An 18,733-nucleotide genomic window follows, 5' to 3' on the forward strand; every position below is an offset into this window, starting at 1 on the left:
ATACTTCAATGCACCTCACTTTACGAAACTCCAGTTTACATAATCATTGGTAATCTTTAAAGAAAGGTATTATTGCCACAAACTGCATAATCTTGGTTGAGATCTAACAGCTTTTTTTTGCAAGAGGAGCAAAATTTTGTGGTAAAGCTAATAGTTTGCTTCTAAATCCTCCTGATGTATCCAACTTAGCTTTAACAAACTTGGAAGTAATAACTTAGGTCCACATAAGCTAATCAGATACTAGTGCACAGTATGAAATATTTAATGTATTTTCTAAATGACATTTCCAGAGCTGCTTGTACAAGTATTAAAAGTTGTAGAAAAGTTACCAGTACAAATGCTGGAAACACTTAACACGTCTTGCAGCTTCTGCAATATCAATATTTTAAAAAAAGACATTAGGAAGAAACAGTGAATGAATGTTGTAGCCATGAGCGTTTTAGCAACAACAGTGCATGGTGGGTAAGAGGTGGGCTATATTACAGGATCATATCCATATGGCTATTTCCACCTCAGTGCACCCCCACACACCCTGCAGGGAGGGATGTATCCTCCTTCCAGCTTCTGGGCTGTGGCATCAATGGGAACTGGGACTTGTGCAGTCAGCATTAACTAAGCTGGTGGCTCCGTGCTCCAACTACATTAACATGGCAAACTTCGACATCAGCACCAAGTCTCTGCAGCTGGTCCAGCCATACCATCTGCTTGTGGGAGAGTTGGTCACTTGGACCCTTCACTTCTGCAAGCTGAAAACCAGACAAAATTGACAGGTGAAGAGCATTTAATTATTAGGATCAAAAACAAGTTGCTGAAAAAGTTCAGGTCTGGCAGCATCTATCAAGAAGAAAAAAAGTCAGTTAATGGTGACCCTTCCTTAGAACTCTCACTTTTACTCACCTTATACTGGCATCTGTGGCTGTTCCATACAACGAGATCAGGGAGGCCCCCACGGCCATGCCTCAAGTCTTTGGCCAGAATCTTACAAATACTACTTAGGAATGGACCACCCAGACAGCTCACCAGGCTCTTAAAAACATCCACAAACATGTTAAAGGAGACTGTCAGTGCAATTTCATTGAAGAAGAAATCTGCAACCTTAATCTTTTCATTGTAAATACAAATGCTGTATACCTGCACCTGCTGAAGTGAGTTGAAGATTTCCCAGTTAACTAACGTGGCATTTATGCCTCTGTAACCATTCCACGCATCAGCAATGAGTGTGCAGAGAGTCTCAATGGATGCATTTTCCAGGAAGTCTACCCGTGACTCAATGCATTCCCTCCGTTGCTGATAGAAACAGTCAGTGTAGAGATCCAGAGGACATGCCTGGGCAAAGACAATTATTTTTGTATGCAGCAATTTCTAGGCAATAAATTCATTATCCAGTTTGCTTTTTATCATCCTGCTGGTCAAATGGTACAATGACAATTGTGAAAAAAATTTGACGGTGTCAAGGCTACGACAGAATTAAATAGGCCAGCCATAATGTTCCTGACAGCTGACTGCACAGGATCCAGGTGACAGTGATTCAAGTTTCGGGCATGAGCTACGTGGAAGATGTGAGAAAGAACATCATTGTACCGTGACTGTTTATGACTTAACCTCACTGTCCTTGAGGATTTAAAAACAAAACTGGAAAGGCACTTAAGGGAAGTAAACTTGGACAGTTAAGGAGGAGAACAGGGAATTAGACTGAATGGCTTCCTCCTTTACCACAATGTCTAACTTGGTCTATAACATGACTTGGTTTTAATAGCAACATCTGACTAAGGAGGGAGCATCTCAAAAAGTGTCATTTTACAAATACCTGATAGGGATTTCGGAAAACATCTGGGATTCCAGACAGAAAGATAATGTCCCAAAAGAGCAGTCCAAAGAGTGTTAAGAATGTGGTTCCTTCACCATGTATTCCTGTAAGACAGAGAAAGTGATAGATCACCATACAGCCGTTGTCCTCGGAAACTCAAAGTGAGCAGGTTAGGTGCAGTGATTACCCTGATCGAAACCTTGCTGCTGATAGTAGGCCAGAGAAACCTCCTCCACTGAACAGATCACTGTACTGCAAGGTTCCCCTTGGCCCAAACTTGACCCTTCACTGATGTTGTCCATGAGGAATAAAGCATTGCCCATCCCTGGGCACGACCTGGCCTTTATTGTCACCTGGAAAGAAAATTACAATCAATTGGGCTTCATTTACACTGCTCTACTAGCTTGAAATGATTTAAAAAGGGTTTTGCAAGAGTCCTATGGACGAAGAAAGCACTGGGAAACCAATTACAATTAAGCCTCATCTCAAGAAAGGCAGACAATCAAAAATTGGGAGTAAGTAGGAGAATAGGGTTGAGAAAACATATCAGCCATGATCGAATGGTGGAGCAGACTTGTTGGTTCAATGGTCTAATTCTGCTCCTATGTCTTATGGTCTACGACTGTATAGTTCCACTGAAGTCCTGGTGAGGGTACAGGTGTCCAAGAAACTGGCATTTGTGGTCAAGTATCCAGCTAGTGTCAGTAATTTATTGACTCATTTTCACTGTCTTCATGTGAAGTGAATGGTTTTGTTTTGTTGAAATTGTTTTATTCCTATGAAGTTGTGAACAAAGGCTTGACTGGATATCTGCGCAACAGAGACAAACTCTCACCCTCAAATGTAAGATGCAATAATGGCTGCTGCTTCTGTTCACAAGGAATCTACGAGGGTGGGGAAGGAGGGAGATCTGGATTCCTTGTGAACAGAAGCAGCAGCCATTATTGCATCTTACATTTGAGGGTGAGAGTTTGTCTCTGTTGCGCAGATATCCAGTCAAGCCTTTGTTCACAACTTCATAGGAATAAAACAATTTCAGCAAAACAAAACCATTCACTTCACATGAAGACAATGAAAATGAGTCAATAAATTGTGGCTCTGGGTTCCTTAGAAACACTTACATGTGGCACATCCTCTACACTCACTACTGGCAGATCCTGAAGAAGGTGACACCATTTCTTGCAGCTTGGAGAATCACGAATCCGCAGTGCCCGCTGATATAAAGCCAGCCGATGTCCCAAGTGAACCCAGACGTCATCCAAACCTTTCCACAAACAGTGGATTGCCTGGAATCAAAAATCATATGAACAAGAATCTTTTGTGACAGAATAATCTGCGGAGATTGTCAGTCAGCTAAGTACAAATCAACTTTCACAGCCTATTTAAATCTTCAACATTCCACAACCAGGTTACTTAACCAATTAGTGATCAAACCCTCATTTATTGTGTAGTAAAACACATCAAAATCAGAGCGTTGAGTTCAATTTCCTCCAGTGTGTTGAATAGAGATGGATATCTTGATATGGATCAATTAGAATTGGGATCTGTCTGTCATAGCAATATACTCCCGTGTCCGAGGACTTGGCAATGAAATGAAACGTCATAACTTTAAAGCGGTCTTAGTTACTTGATCAGTCTGCTTCAGATGCTGGTGAAGATTTAGACTCAGTCGATTCCACCAATGGCCACGGCTGCCCGGACAATAGATGCTTTGTCCTAAAAGATTTTGCAATTCCTCCACTGCGTCCTGAAAACAGGATTCAAAAACATTTTGGTATCAGCGGCTTCAGTCGCTATATCAGCTTTATTCAATTATACTCAACCAACCAATGCCGCTGTTCCCAATTCTGAAGGTCCACACTAGATCCATAAGCCTTGCAGTGAATTTTTAAAAAGTTTATTTGTGGGACGTTAAGCATCGCTGACTGGCCAACATTTATTGCCTGTCACGAGCTGCCCTTGAATGTGGTGAGCTGCCTTCTTGAACCGCTGCTGTCCACCTGTTGTGGGTTGACCCACAATGCCATCAGGGAGGCAATTCTGGGAATTTTGACAGTGACAGTGAAAGAATGACAATATATTTCCAAGTCAGGATGGGGAGTGGCTTGGAGGGGAACTTGCAGGTGTTGTTAGTATTCCCATGTATCCACTGCCCCTGTGCTTCTAAATGGAAGAGGTTATGGGTTTGCAATGTACTGTTTGAGGATCTTTGGTGAATTTCTGCAGTGCATCGTGTAGATAGTACACACTGCTGCTACTGAGCATCATTGGTGAAGGGAGTGAATACTTGTGGATGTGGTGCCAACCAAGCAGGCTGCTTTCTCTTGGATGGTGTCAAGCTTCTTGAGCGTTGCTAGAGCTGCACTCATACAGGCAAGCCATCACATTCCTGACTTGTGCCTTGTAGATGATGGATGGGCTTTGGGAGCAAGGAGGTGAGCTACTCACCACAGTATTCCTAGCCTCTGACCTGTTGTAGCCACTAGTTTAATGTGGTGAGTCTAGTCAAATTTCTGGTCAATGATAACCCCCAGGATGTTAATACTGGAAGATTCAATCTAACCACCACTCCTTGAAATTGAGTAATGGCAACACCATTAAATGTCAAGAAGCGGTGGTTAGATTGTCACCAATAAGAGAGAGTCATAACCTTGCATTTGTGTGGTGTGAATATTACTTGCCACTTGTCAACCCAAGCCTCGATATTATCTGGATCTTGTTGCAGTTGGGCATGGACTGCTTCAGTATCAGAGTGTCACAAATGGTGCTGAACACTGCAATTTTTTTAAAAAAAATCAAGATGGCAGCAGAGCAGGACACTCCCGTCGGAAATCCTTTGCTCGCCAGTCGCTATCCCTTCTTTGCTCATCCTCTTCATAGCCATTGTCCACCTAGACAGTGGAGCAAGCAAACAGGCCAGGTCCCACAGTGGAGTGAGCACCAGCAAAGTAAGTCCAGGATAGAGGACAGCACGTGGAGGCAGCACGACCTTGTGCTCCGGGACCTGCAGGCATGACTGAAACTTACGTACTTATGGTCACTTATTATCATTTCAGACTTTTTAAACTGTTTCAAGCTAATCTATATTCTTTTTTACACTGTGAACAACATTTTTTTTAAAACTCTAAGATTTGTACCAGAGATACCTGATCTAAGATAGCACCATTGAAGGCAGCCACTGTAAAAACTTTTCATTGTACTCCTATACTGGAGTACACGTTACAATAAAGATATTCTCTTTTCTTTATCAGCGACAATTCTTACTTAAGACCTTAGGACAGACAGAAGGTGAAGCAGCTGAAGATGGTTGTGACTGGGACACTATCCAGAGTAATTCCTGCAGAGATGTCCCAGAGCTGAAATGACTGACAGCCAACAACCACGAATGCCAGGCATGACTCCAACTACCGGAGAATTGGCCTCCAATACTACTGATTCCAGTTTTGCTAAGACTCCTTGATGCTGCACTCAGTCAAATGCAGCCTTGACCATCAAGGGCTATCACTCTCACTTTGCCTCTGGAACTATGCTCTTTTGTCTGTGTTTGAAAGACAGCTGTAATGGAGGTCAGGAGCTGAGTGGCCCAGGCAGAACCCAAACTGGGCATCACTGATCAGGTCATAGAGTCATAGAGACATGGGTGAGGTCCCGGAGGACTGGAGACTTGCTAATGTTGTCCCCTTGTTTAAGAAGGGTAGCAAGGATCATTCAGGTAATTAGTGACCGGTGAGCCTGATGTCAGCGGTTGGGAAGGTACTGGAGAAGATACTGAGGGATAGGATCTATTCCCATTTGGAAGAAAATGGGCTTATCAGTGACAGGCAACATAGTTTTGTGCAGGGAAGGTCATGTCTCACCAACTGAATAGAATTCTTTGATGACGTGACAAAGTTGATTGATGAGGGAAAGGCTATAGATGTCATATACATGGACTTCAGTAAGGCGTTTGATAAGGGTCCCCATGGCAGGCTGATGGAGAAAGTGAAGTCACATGGGGTCCAGGGTGTGCTAGCTGGATGGATAAAAAACTGGCTAGGCAACAGGAGACAGAGAGTAGTAGTAGAAGGGAGTTTCTCAAATTGGAGACCTGTGACCAGTGGTGTCCCACAGGGATCTGTACTGGGACCACTGTTGTTTGTGATATATGTAAATGATTTGGAGGAAGGTGTAGGTGGTCTGATCAGCAAGTTTGCAGATGACACCAAGATTGGCTGAGTAGCAGGTAGGGAAGGGGACTATCAGAGATTACAGCAGAATATAGATAGACTGGAGAGTTGGGCAGATAATTGGCAGATGGAGTTCAATCCGGGCAAATGCGAGGTGATGCATTTTGGAAGATCAAATTCAAGGGCGAACTGTACAGTAAATGGAAAAGTCCTAGGGAAAATTGATGAACAGAGAGATCTGGATGTTCAGGTCCATTGTTCCCTGAAGGTGACAACGCAGGTCAACAGAGTGGTCAAGAAGGCATATGGCATGCTTTCCTTCATTGGACGGGGTATTGAGTACGAGTGTTGGAAGGTCATGTTGCAGTTGTATAGGACTTTGGTTCGGCCACATTTGGAGTACTGTGTACAGTTCTGGTCACCACATTACCAAAAGGATGTGGATGCTTTGGAGAGGGTGCAGAGGAGGTTCACCAGGATGTTGCCTGGTATGGAGGGTGCTAGCTATGAAGAGAGGTTGAGTAGATTAGGATTATTTTCATTAGAAAGACGGAGATTGGGGGGACCTGACTGAGGTCTACAAAATCATGAGGGGTATAGACAGGGTGATAGCAAGAAGCTTTCCTCCCCCCCACCCCCCCACCAAGAGTGGGGGACTCAATTACTAGGGGTCATGAGTTCAAAATGAGAGGAGGAAAATTTAAGGGAGATATGCATGGAAAGTTCTTTACACAGAGGGTGGTGGGTGCCTGGAACGTTTTGCCACTGGAGGTGGTGGATGCAGACACGTTAGCGTCTTTTAAGATATATTTGCACAGGTACATGGATGGGCAGGGAGCAAATGGACACAGAGCCTTAGAAAATAGATGACAGGTTAGACAGAGGATCTTGATTGGCGCAGGCTTGGAGGGCTGAAGGGCCTGTTCCTGTGCTGTAATTTTCTTTGTTCTTTGAGATGTAAAGCATGGAAACAGACTCTTCGGTCCAATCTGTCTATGCCAACCAAATATTCTAAATTGATCTAGTCTCATTTACCAGCATTTGGCCAATATCCTTCTAAATCCTTCCTATTCATATACCCATCCAGATGCCTTTTAAATGTTGTATTTGTACCAGATTCCACCACTTCCTCTGGCAACTCATTCCATACATGTATAATCCTTTGCATGAAAATGTTGCTGCTTAGGTCCCTTTTAAATCTTTCACCTCTCATCTCAAACCTATGCCTGCTAGTTTTGGACTTCGCTACCCTGGGGAAACGACCTTGACTATTCACCCTATCCATGTCCCTCACCATTTTATAAACTTCTATAAAGGTCACCCCTCAGCCTCCGATGCTCCAGGGAAAATAGCCCCAACCTATTCAGCCTCTCCCTGTAATTGAAATCCGTCAATATCAGCCACATGCTTGTAAATTTTTTCTAAACTTTTTCAAGTGTTAACATTTTTTGCAGCAGGGAGACAAGAATTATTCACAGGTTCCAAAGGTGGCCTAATCCAATCTAACCTACAGCTGCAACATGACCTCAATTCCTGTACTCAATACACCTACCAATAAAGGCAAGCATACAAAAGGCCTTCTTCAATATCCTGTCTACCTGTGACTACACTTTCAAGGACCTATGAATTTGCATTCCAGGGTCTTTGTTCAGCAACACTTCCCAGGCCCTTACCATTAAGTGTGCCCTGATTTACCCTACCGAAATGTAGCACCTCATATTAATCTAAATTAAACTTCATCTCCCACTCCTTGGCCCATATGATCAAGGTTCAACTTCCGTTGAAAGAGTCACACAGAGCTTTTGGTCAGTAACTGTGGATAAGATGGAGTACTCCAAGGTAACCTTCTTGGCTGTTGACTAGCCCACTAATTTTGGTGTCAAGCTGCGCAGGTGCTGCTTGATAGTACTGTTGACGACATCTCCCATCACTTTACTGATGAGCGAGAGTAGACTTGGTTGGGCAGTAATTGGTTGGGTTTGTCCTGCTTTTTACATACAGGACATACCTGGGCAATTTTCCATATTGTCAGGTAGATGCCAGTGTTGTAACTGTATGGGAACAGCTTGGCTGGGGGAGCAGCAATTGCTTGATCGCTGTTCTTAGCACTGAATTACTATGGTCTTATCAAACTTCTGCATTTCTTTACCGCATACATGTGCAGTCGTTGTAAAACTTCAACCCCATGGAATTGGATCCGTGTGTAGACCCAGCCTGCAGTGAAACATCGCAGGTACACTGGGAGCTGCTGATGAAACCTAAAATTAAAGGAACATTTGTCACTTGCTGCTTGATGAAAAAGAAACACTTAACAAAAATCAACATTTGAACATTCGCCGCTTGACTAAAACACCAAGGTTCAGGACTTCACTTTGTGGTTTGGGTTTCAAACTTCTCAGTTTGCTATTTCATCAGTTCTCAGTCACTGCAGGACCCTGATTCACGAACAGGTACAGTGGGGAGAAAGAAAATACATATTGGGGCAGAGGGTATGAATATTAATATGACAATGCAGAGGGAGCTTTATACACAATGTGTGCTGTCCCTGTCCTGAGAGTGTTTGATGGGGACAGCATAAAGGAGAGAAAGCTTTACTTTCTTTTTAAAAGGTTAGATGGATCTTAACTCTGTACCAGACCTTGTGCTGTCCCTGTCCTGAAGTGTTTGATGGTGGCATTGCTGAGAGCTTTAATTTCAGTTTTAAAAAAAAGAGAAGAAAGAGCATTACTCTATATCTAAGCCCATGTTGACCCTGGCTGGGAGTGTTTCATGGAGTTAGCTCAGAGGGAGATTTATTTTCAGTTTAAAAGAGTAAAGGCATTTTTATTTTAAAAGAGTAAAGAGTGCTTTCCTTTCAGTTTAAAAGACTAGAAGGAGCTTTATTCTGTATCTAACCCAATGCTACCCCTTGTCCTGGAACTGTGTGATGTGACATATCTAAATTTCTACCACTTGCTAGTGATTTTGCACTACATTTCGTTCTCCTTTGCCATATCCTTTCCAAACTCCATACTGAATTCAAAATCTGTACAAACAATGACCTCTACCCAACTCAGCAATCTCCCCTTCTGTCTCAAGGAACATATACCTTCACTCATCAAACTCTGCCCTTTCCTCGGAATGCTGTTTGACCCAACATTTATTCGTTCTCCCAACATCTCTTACCTTCTCTCCACTTTTTCCATTTCCTGTATCACTGCTCTTCTTCCCATTGTGAAATATACAAGGTGAATTAAAGGTCTGTGGTGGGGGGGGGGGGGGGGGGGGGGGGGGGGGTGGTGTGTGTGTGTGTGTGTGTGTGTGCTGCAGTGCTAATAAGAAAGGGTATGTTGTTCTCACAAAGGGCTGATATCACACAAAACTGCAGACTAGGAGGGAGCCCCCGTACTGTGCACTCCCGCTCATTACCTGACATCACTGTTGTTCTCCAGCCGGCTCCATTTCTCCCTGGCAATTTTATAAATCTGGAGAGCATCACTCCAAACCCCATTGGTCATCGCAGTGATCATCTCGGCCAGAGAATGCACGGCTTCATCATATCTACCAGAGATAGTCAACACACCTATTAGGAAGCAAATGGTACGTCTTTGTACACTAAGTCCATGAGGCAGCAAACCCGTGCCAGTCAGAAAACTGTTTATTCAAGGTACAGAGTTTAAGTGGCAGTAATTCTGTGTCAGAAATCAAAATCACACATTCAGCATAATGCTGTGCAACTGTGGTGGAGAGTTTCACACACCCAAACACCCACTCACTCAACTATATGTTCAACACCTCTACCTATTCCACCTATTATACACAAATATTCTGGCCCACACAGAAGCAAGTCCTAGATCAGGATAGTATCCCAGTAACTGTATGAAGTTAAGAGTGGATCAAGAGTGACATCACCTGAGCAGGTCATCTCTGTGTCGGAATATTTTCTTCTTCCTCAGCACAGTGTAATTGGGGAAGGTGACATGACCCTTATTAACCAGTAGTACTGTGAACAGCTGGTTCTGGCCAGCGCAGGCTGCTTCCTCTTCATCTGTGTAGTCCGTCAGATTGAAAAGTAGTAACAGCCGTGAGAACACAGCACGGGCTGGAGTAGCAACTCTCACACAATTTCCGATCATCATCTTCACCCTGACAACACACATCATATTAGGTAAGATTTACTTTTCAGGTAGAGGAACACAGAGTTATAAAGCATAGAAAAAGACCCTCCAGTCCATGCAATAGGCCAGTTCATGCCAGCCAGATATCCTAAACTAATCTAGCCCCATTTGCCTACATTTTGCCCATATCACTTTAAACCCTTCCTATTTATATACTCATCCAGATGCCTTTCAAATGTAATTGCCTCCACTACTTCCTTTGGCAGCTGCATACATGCACCACCCTGTGTGAAAAAGTTGCCCCTCAGATCCCTTTTAAGTCTTTCCCCTCTCACCTTAAATCTCTAGTTTTGGACTCCCCTAATCCAGGAGAAAGACCTTGGCTATTTAGTCTATTCATATCCCACATGATTTTATAAACATCTATTAAGGTCACCCTTAGCTCCAGGGAAAAAAAAACCACAGCTTATTCAGCATCTCTCTCAAGCTCAAACCCTTCAGTCTCAGGAATATCCTTGTAAATCTTTTTTGAACCCTTTCAAGTTTAACATCTTTCCTCTAGCAGAGACCAGAATTGAACATAGTATTCCAAAAGTGGCCTCACCAATGACTTGTACAAGGACATTTCAGCAACTGGTCTCTGGTTATGCTCCACATCAGCTTTTTCTCACCTCTCTTCACCAACTTTTATCAATTTGTACTTCCATTCCTTCCTTCCTTCCTTTGTGCTTATTCAACTTCTCATTGACTGCACTGACCTTAAAGACCAAAGAAAGCCCATGAGCTCCACGGCACTGATGTAGAACAAGATCAAAGAAAATTACAGTACAGGAACAGGTTTGACCCTCCAACCCTGCACGGACATTCTGCCCGTCACAACAAAAAACCCACGACCATTCCGGGAACTGTATCCTTCTATTCCTATCCTTTTCATGTATTTGTCAAGGTGACCTTTAAAAGTCAGTATCGTCTCTGCTTCCACTACGTCCCCTGGCAGTGAGTTCCAGGCACGCACCACCCATGTAAAAAAAATGCCTCGTACATCACCTCTTGTCCCTCACACCTTAAACCTACGGTCCCTGGCAACTGACTCTTCCACCCTGGGAAAAAGCTTCTGACTGTCCATGCTCTTCATAATCTTGTAGACCTCTAACAGGTCAACCTCCACTGTTCCAGTGAGAAAAACCCAAGTTTCTCCAACCTCTCCTCATAGAGAATGCCCTCCTTACCAGGCAACATCCTGGTGAATCTTTTCTGTACTCTCTCCAAAGCCACTACATCCTTCTAGAAATCTTGCCTTTGTCCTCCTCTATAATCCAAATCCCTCAACCTTCCGGACCTGATTCCCTTCACTGCTACTTTACACTTACCTGGAACAGAGACAACCCCATCCTATTGTTCTTGCCTACCCCCTCCTCACTGCTCTGACATGCAGCTGGCAGAAAGTTAAATAGTGCATTTGAAAGACCTGTGATAATGGGAACTGCAGATGCTGGAGAATCCAAGATAACAAAGTGTGAAGCTGGATGAACACAGCAGGCCAAGCAGCATCTCAGGAGCACAAAAGCTGACATTTCGGGCCAAGAGAAGGGTCTAGGCCTGAAACGTTAGCTTTTGCGCTCCTGAGATGCTGCTTGGCCTGCTGTGTTCATCCAGCTTCACACTTGGTTATTTGAAAGACCTGTTGAGGAGGGCAAGGCCAGGACTTGATGGCTTCTGACTGCAGCTGAAGATCGACTGTTGCTTGGACAAGCGTAGCAGAGACTCCAGTATTTCTGCCCTCTGGCCCTGGGGTCGCAGGTGGAAGCTTCTTGCCAATAATTTGAGTTCAGGAGCAGACAGCAGGTTCAGGGCCTCTGAGACATTGCACAAATCTGACTCTAGGAGAAGAAAAGTGCACAGTCAGCATTTAACACATGGTGGTGTGGACCAGGAATGCCTGGACAGCAGGGGATAAATGTTGGGTAATGGGTCTGTAAGGATGGAACAGTCACTGCCTCCCCCAGGATTCTGAGCATATCTCAAGCTGAATATTTACTGTGGTGTCATCATGGGTCTCATATTATGGCATAGCATCTGAAAAACATCAAAAAGCCCCATGGCTTCACTGGAGACTAACAGATCAAATAAAGGAGCAGTGAATTTACCAGCGGTTGAGTTTTCAGAAGGTTTAACAGGTGCAGGGGAGAAAGTTCCAGAAAGTCTGAAGATGGTGGTCAAATGAGAGGGTGAGGGTCAAAACATGCTGGAGTCGTGGAGATGGAAGACGATTCTACATTCAGTAGCACAGCTATTTTCAAATTGCTGATTAAAACCTACTGTCCCTTTGGGACCATAGGGTTAGGGTTACCTGTCAATAACAAGCCTGCAAGCCTCAGTTCCTCAATGATGGGGGTCAGATTCAAACCAATCTCAGGATAATTCAGTTTAGTCACTTTCAACCAGTTCAGCTTCCGTTGAAAGAGTCGCACGTAGAGCTTTTGGCCAGTAACTGTGGATAAGATGGAATACCCAGTTAGTAGGACAAATGCATCAGATAATAGACATCAGCATGAGCGAAGAAGCTTGTTAAAGGCACACGGGAGTCGTAATTTTACACCTCTGATACCTCCATTCTTAACCATTCAACTGCATGCCTTCCAGAATTGTGACAATGCAGAAGGAAACTATTCAGCCCACTGTGTCTGAACCAACTTTTCAAATGAAGAACACTGAAACGATCTAATCTCCTGCTTTCTCCTCCCTTACTCTTGCACATTATTCCTTTCCAAGGAATCATTCAATACCCTCCTGAATGCATCAATTGCACCTGCCTCCACCACACTTGCAAGCAGTCCATTCTAACTACTCAACGGTTTGAAAACCTGTATCAACCTCCTCTTAGCCTCTTCTCTGGTGTCATATGCAAACTTTGAAACTGTCTCCTGCAAACCAAGATCCAGATCATCAACACATATCAGAAAAACTAGTGGTGCACTCCACTACAAACCTTCCACCAACCTGAAAATATCCATTGATCATTATTCGGTCTCCTGTCACTCAATGTTGTACCCACATTACCACCATCTCTTATTCCGCGAGCTATAAAACTTTCCTCACAAGGGCTGTTGTATGGAAGTCCATGTATACCACACCAACAATATCCACCCTCGAGCTTTTTCCATCATCTTGCAAGTTAGTCAAACATGATTTCCCCTTATCAAGCTACCGTTTTCCATGTGATTTCAAACTCCTGAGTAATTTGTTTGGAATGCGTTCCCATCACCAAATTTAAACTAACTGGTCTGTAATTTCTGGGCTTATCCTTACACCTTTGTTGAACAGGACCATGAATTGGTAATTGTCCAGCTTCTGGCATGTCCTCACTCCAGGCTAGACTGACAAACTGCTGGGGCACTGGTCACAATTTCCTCTCTCACTTGTGTACAAAGTCTCCCAGTCAATGCCTTGATTTTAAAATTTGCACCCTTGTTTTTAAAGCCCAATGTGGTTTAGCCCCTCAGTAAGCCTCTCCAGTCTCTCAACCCTTTGACCGCTGCTCTCTTGGAATTCTGGAAACTTGTACAATCCCAATCATAATCTGTCCATCACTAAACGCTGTGCCTTGAGGTACATAGGCCCCAAGCTCTGGAGTTCCCTCCTATACCCCATTTTCATACATTAAAACATTCCTAAATTCCAAGGTCACCTGAGCTAATAATTCAGAAGAGCTTTAGTTCCTACTTTGTTTCAATTTTCATTTGTAGTATTTTTGGATGTCTCATGATGATGGTGTTATATAATTTGTTGAAGAAGCAAGTGCTTGACATAAAATATTTATACAATACTGGTTAGCCCTCAAACAGTAATATATCCATACTTTAGGCTGTTGGAAATCACAGAATCCCTACAGTGTGGACACAGGCCATACAGCACATCCAGTCCACACTCATGGTCCAAGAAGCATCCCACCCAATCCATGTAACCTTGCAATGCCTATGGTTAACAGACCTAACCTACATATCCCTGGAAACTGTGGCATTTAGCATCGCCAATCTACTCTTGGGAGCGTAGAGAAAACTGGAGCACCCGGACAAAACCCCGTGCAGACACGGGCAGAATGTGCAAACTCCACGCAGTGGCCAGGGATTGGAAACAAACCTGGGTTCCTGGCGCTGTGAGGTAATAGTGCTAACCACTGAGCCACCCATAGGACACAGAAACTACAACTAGACTGATAACATGGATGGGGAATTTAATAGAGATAATGGGAACTGCAGATGCTGGAGAATCCAAGATAACAAAGTGTGGAGCTGGATGAACACAGCAGGCCAAGTAGCATCTCAGGAGCACAAAAACTGACGTTTCGGGCCTAGACCCTTCATCAGAGAGGGGGATGGGGAGAGGGAACTGGAATAAATAGGGAGAGAGGGGGAGGCGGACCCAAGATGGAGAGAAAAGATAGGTGGAGAGGGAGCACGGCCTCTTCGGCGGAGGAGACAACATGATCACCGATCGCTCCGCCCCCGGAGGGACAACCAACCAACCAGTCACAGGTTAGTCCCGGCCCATCCCTGCGTCGGCCAATCAGAACCCAGGGATTGTGCCCACCCACCACCCGCATATGGTCCAGGAATAGGATCCCAACAGCATTTGGAAAGTGATCCAGCAGCAAAACCAAACAAAGTGTGAAGCTGGATGAACACAGCAGGCCCAGCAGCACCTCAGGAGCACAAAAGCTGACGTTTCGGGCCAAGACCCTTCATCAGAGAGGGGGATGGGGTGAGCGAACTGAAATAAATAGGGAGAGAGGGGGAGGCAGACCGAAGATGGAGAGAAAAGAAGAGGTGGAGAGTATAGGTGGGGAGGTAGGGAGGGGATAGGTCAGTCCAGGGAAGACGGACAGGTAAAGGAGGTGGGATGAGGTTAGTAGGTAGAAAATGGAGATGCAGCTTGAGGTGGGAGGAAGGGATGGGTGAGAGGAAGAACAGGTTAGGGAGGCGGGGAAGAGCTGGGCTGGTTGTGTGGTGCAGTTGGGGGGAGGGAACGAACTGGGCTGGTTTTGGGATGCAGTGGGGGGGAGGGGGAGATTTTGAAGCTGGTGAAGTCCACATTGATACCATTGGGCTGCAGGGTTCCCAAGTAGAATATGAGTTGCTGTTCCTGCAACCTTCGGGTGGCATCATTGTGGCACTGCAGGAGGCCCATCATGGATGTCATCTGAAGAATGGGAGGGGGAGTTAAAATGGTTTGTGACTGGGAGGTGCAGTTGTTTATTGCGAACCGAGCGGAGGTGTTCTGCAAAGCGGTCCCCAAGCCTCCGCTTGCTTTCCCCAATGTAGAGGCAGCCACAGCGGGTACAGTGGATACAGTATACCACATTGGCAGATGTGCAGGTGAACCTCTGATTAGTATGGAAAGTCATCTTGGGGCCTGGGATAGGGGTGAGGGGGCAAGTGTAGTACTTCCTGCGGTTGCAGGGGAAGGTGCCGGGTGTGGTGGGGTTGGAGGGCAGTGTGGAGCGAACAAGGGAGTCATGGAGAGAGTGGTCTCTCCGGAAGGCAGACAAGGGTGGGGATGGAAAAATGTCTTGGGTGGTGGGGTCGGATTGTAGATGGCGGAAGTGTCGGAGGATGATGCGTTGCATCTGGAGGTTGGTGGGGTGGTGTGTGAGAACGAGGGGAATCCTCTTAGGGCGGTTTGGCAGGGGCGGGGTGTGAGGGATGTGTTGCGGGAAATGTGGTCAAGGGCATTCTCAACCACTGCGGGGGGGAAGTTGCGGTCGTTGAAGAACTTGGACATCTGGGGTGTGCAGGAGTGGAATGGCTCATCCTGGGAGCAGATGCGGAGGAGGATGAGGAATTGGGAATGGAATTTTTGCAGGAGGGTGGGTGGGAGTCGGTGGGCTTGAAATGGACATCAGTTACAAGCTGGTTGCCTGAGATGGAGACTGAGAGGTCCAGGAAGGTGAGGGATGTGTTGGAGATGGCCCAGGTGAACTGAAGGTTGGGGTGGAAGGTGTTGGTGAAGTGGATGAACTGTTCGAGCTCCTCTGGGGAGCAAGAGGCGGCGCCGATACAGTCATCAATGTAACGGAGGAAGAGTTGGAGTTTGGGGCCTGTGTAGGTGTGGAAGACGGACTGTTCCACGTAACCTACAAAGAGGCAGGCATAGCTGGGGCCCATGCGGGTGCCCATGGCCACCCCCTTAGTCTGTAGGAAGTGGGAGGAATCGAAACAGAAGTTGTTGAGGGTGAGGACGAGTTTGGCTAGGCGGATGAGGGTGTCGGTGGAGGGGGACTGGTCGGGCCTGCGGGACAGGAAGAAGCGGAGGGCCTTGAGGCCATCTGCATAAGGAATACAGGTGTACAGGGACTGGACGTCCATAGTGAAAATGAGGTGTGGGGGCCAGGGAATTGGAAGTCCTGGAGGAGGTGGAGGGTGTGGGTGGTGTCATGGACATAGTGGGGAGTTCCTGGACGAAAGGAGAAAATGGAGTCCAGACTGGTAGAGGTGTTTAGACTTTAAAAATTAAAGAAACAAACAAACAGGTTGGTAACTAGAGGTTAGAGATTTAATGTTCCGGGCGGCTGAGGAATCATAGAATCCCTACAGTGTGGAAAGGCTGAGTTATGTGATTGGGTCTAATTCAGAAACAACAATCAAGATCCTATGGCTATGGAGCGGTGCCAAGGGAAAGTTAACGTTCGTAGTCGTCCTCAAAGAAAAGCGGCAAGTAGGTCTCCTCTCAAATCGCAAAGAATTCGAGGCGAAGTAAATTCCTCCACCCTCACTAACTCATGGGACAGAGACAGGCGTCATTCCTACAAGAATTAATTTATTGCACCGCCCGGTCTGGATCAGTCAGTGATAATGGGAACTGCAGCTGCTGGAGAATCCGGGATAACGAGGTGTGGAGCTGGATGCACACAGCAGGCCAAGGCTCTAGGCCCGAAACGTCAGCTTTTGTGCTCCTGAGATGCTGCTGGGCCTGCTGTGTTCATCCAGCTCCACACTGTGTTACCTGGAGCAGTCAGTGTTCCGCTCTGCGATACTGAGGCCAACAGCAGCTGCCTGAATGGACTTGGCCAATTTGCTGCCAGCTCAGCGCCCCTGGCCGCTGTCTAATCACCTGAGAGTTTCTGGAATGTTCCCAGCCAGTGGTCATCGGCTTCATTGAAAAGTTCTTTATCTTCACTCGCCAGAACCGTTTCCATCACCAGCAAGAAATTCCTCAAGTAATATGGGAGCGGGGGCCTACCCCACTCCGGGGTTAATCCGTCCGCCGGGGCCGCTCCTTCCCCCTGGGCCGGGGCCGGGGCCGCTCCTTCCCCCTGGGCCGGGGCCGGAGCCGGGGCCGCTCCTTCCCCCTGGGCCGGGGCCGGAGCCGGGGCCGCTCCTTCCCCCTGGGCCGGGGCCGGAGCCGCTCCTTCCCCCTGGGCCGGGGCCGGGGCCGGAGCCGGGGCCGCTCCTTCCCCCTGGGCCGGGGCCGGAGCCGGGGCCGCTCCTTCCCCCTGGGCCGGGGCCGCTCCTTCCCCCTGGGCCGGGGCCGGAGCCGGGGCCGCTCCTTCCCCCTGGGCCGGGGCCGGGGCCGGAGCCGGGGCCGCTCCTTCCCCCTGGGCCGGGGCCGGAGCCGGGGCCGCTCCTTCCCCCTGGGCCGGGGCCGGAGCCGGGGCCGCTCCTTCCCCCTGGGCCGGGGCCGCTCCTTCCCCCTGGGCCGGGGCCGCTCCTTCCCCCTGGGCCGGGGCCGCTCCTTCCCCCTGGGCCGGGGCCGGAGCCGGGGCCGCTCCTTCCCCCTGGGCCGGGGCCGGAGCCGGGGCCGCTCCGTCCCCCTGGGCCGGGGCCGGAGCCGCTCCTTCCCCCTGGGCCGGGGCCGCTCCATCCCCCTGGGCCGGGGCCGGAGCCGGGGCCGCTCTCCGATGCCGCCTCGATAGTTTGCATGGAAGGCCGCCACTACTGCCCGCAGCTCTCCGGGGAGCTACTTGCGCTTCAGGGGCTGTGGCCTGAATACGGCCCGGGGCTAACGCATTTCTTCGCGCCCGCAGCGAAAGGCGGGAGCACGGCCTCTTCGGCGGAGGAGACAACATGATCACCGATCGCTCCGCCCCCGGAGGGACAACCAACCAGTCACAGGTTAGTGATGAGAGATAATGGGAACTGCAGATGCTGGAGAATCCAAGATAACAAAGTGTGGAGCTGGATGAACACAGCAGGCCAAGCAGCATCTTAGGAGCACAAAAGCTGACGTTTCGGGCCTAGACCCTTCATCAGAGTCACAGGTTAGTCCCGGCCCATCCCTGCGTCGGCCAATCAGAACCCAGGGATTGTGCCCACCCACCACTCACCGCCCGCATATGGTCCAGGAATAGGATCCCAACAGCATTTGGAAAGTGATCCAGCAGCAAAACCAAACAAAGTGTGAAGCTGGATGAACACAGCAGGCCCAGCAGCATCTCAGGAGCACAAAAGCTGACGTTTCGGGCCAAGACCCTTCATCAGAGAGGGGGATGGGGGAGGGTTCTGGAATAAATAGGGAGAGAGGGGGAGGCAGACCGAAGATGGAGAGAAAAGAAGATAGGTGGAGAGAGTATAGGTGGGGAGGTAGGGAGGGGATAGGTCAGTCCAGGGAAGACGGACAGGTCAAGGAGGTGGGATGAGGTTAGTAGGTAGGAGATGGAGTTGCAG

At 47.3% G+C, this 18,733-nt stretch overlaps 2 protein-coding genes across 3 annotated transcripts in view; one reads left to right on the forward strand and one right to left on the reverse strand.

Moving 5' to 3' along the window:
* Positions 1-252: 252 nt before the first annotated feature.
* Positions 253-18,210, reverse strand: LOC125446835 (fanconi-associated nuclease 1). Its single transcript, XM_048520724.2, has 13 exons — positions 17,181-18,210; positions 12,421-12,561; positions 11,752-11,950; positions 9,865-10,098; positions 9,382-9,513; positions 8,123-8,231; positions 3,435-3,554; positions 2,929-3,093; positions 1,995-2,160; positions 1,808-1,911; positions 1,132-1,326; positions 898-1,026; positions 253-746 (listed from the first exon to the last, which is right to left on the reverse strand). Exons 1-13 carry the CDS (start codon positions 18,133-18,135, stop codon positions 609-611), a joined length of 2,787 nt encoding a protein of 928 aa, XP_048376681.2. The 5' UTR covers positions 18,136-18,210; the 3' UTR covers positions 253-608.
* apba2b (amyloid beta (A4) precursor protein-binding, family A, member 2b) overlaps positions 18,119-18,733 on the forward strand; it is a 164,989-nt gene continuing 164,374 nt past the window's right edge. For both annotated transcript variants that reach the window (XM_059640141.1, XM_059640142.1), the window contains exon 1: positions 18,119-18,181. In XM_059640141.1, coding sequence (XP_059496124.1) covers positions 18,134-18,181 — 48 coding nt within the window. In that variant the 5' untranslated portion in view covers positions 18,119-18,133. The remainder of the gene's footprint in view (positions 18,182-18,733) is intronic.

The sequence above is a fragment of the Stegostoma tigrinum genome, chromosome 36, assembly GCF_030684315.1.
Source record: "Stegostoma tigrinum isolate sSteTig4 chromosome 36, sSteTig4.hap1, whole genome shotgun sequence".
NCBI classification, from domain to species: domain Eukaryota; kingdom Metazoa; phylum Chordata; class Chondrichthyes; order Orectolobiformes; family Stegostomatidae; genus Stegostoma; species Stegostoma tigrinum.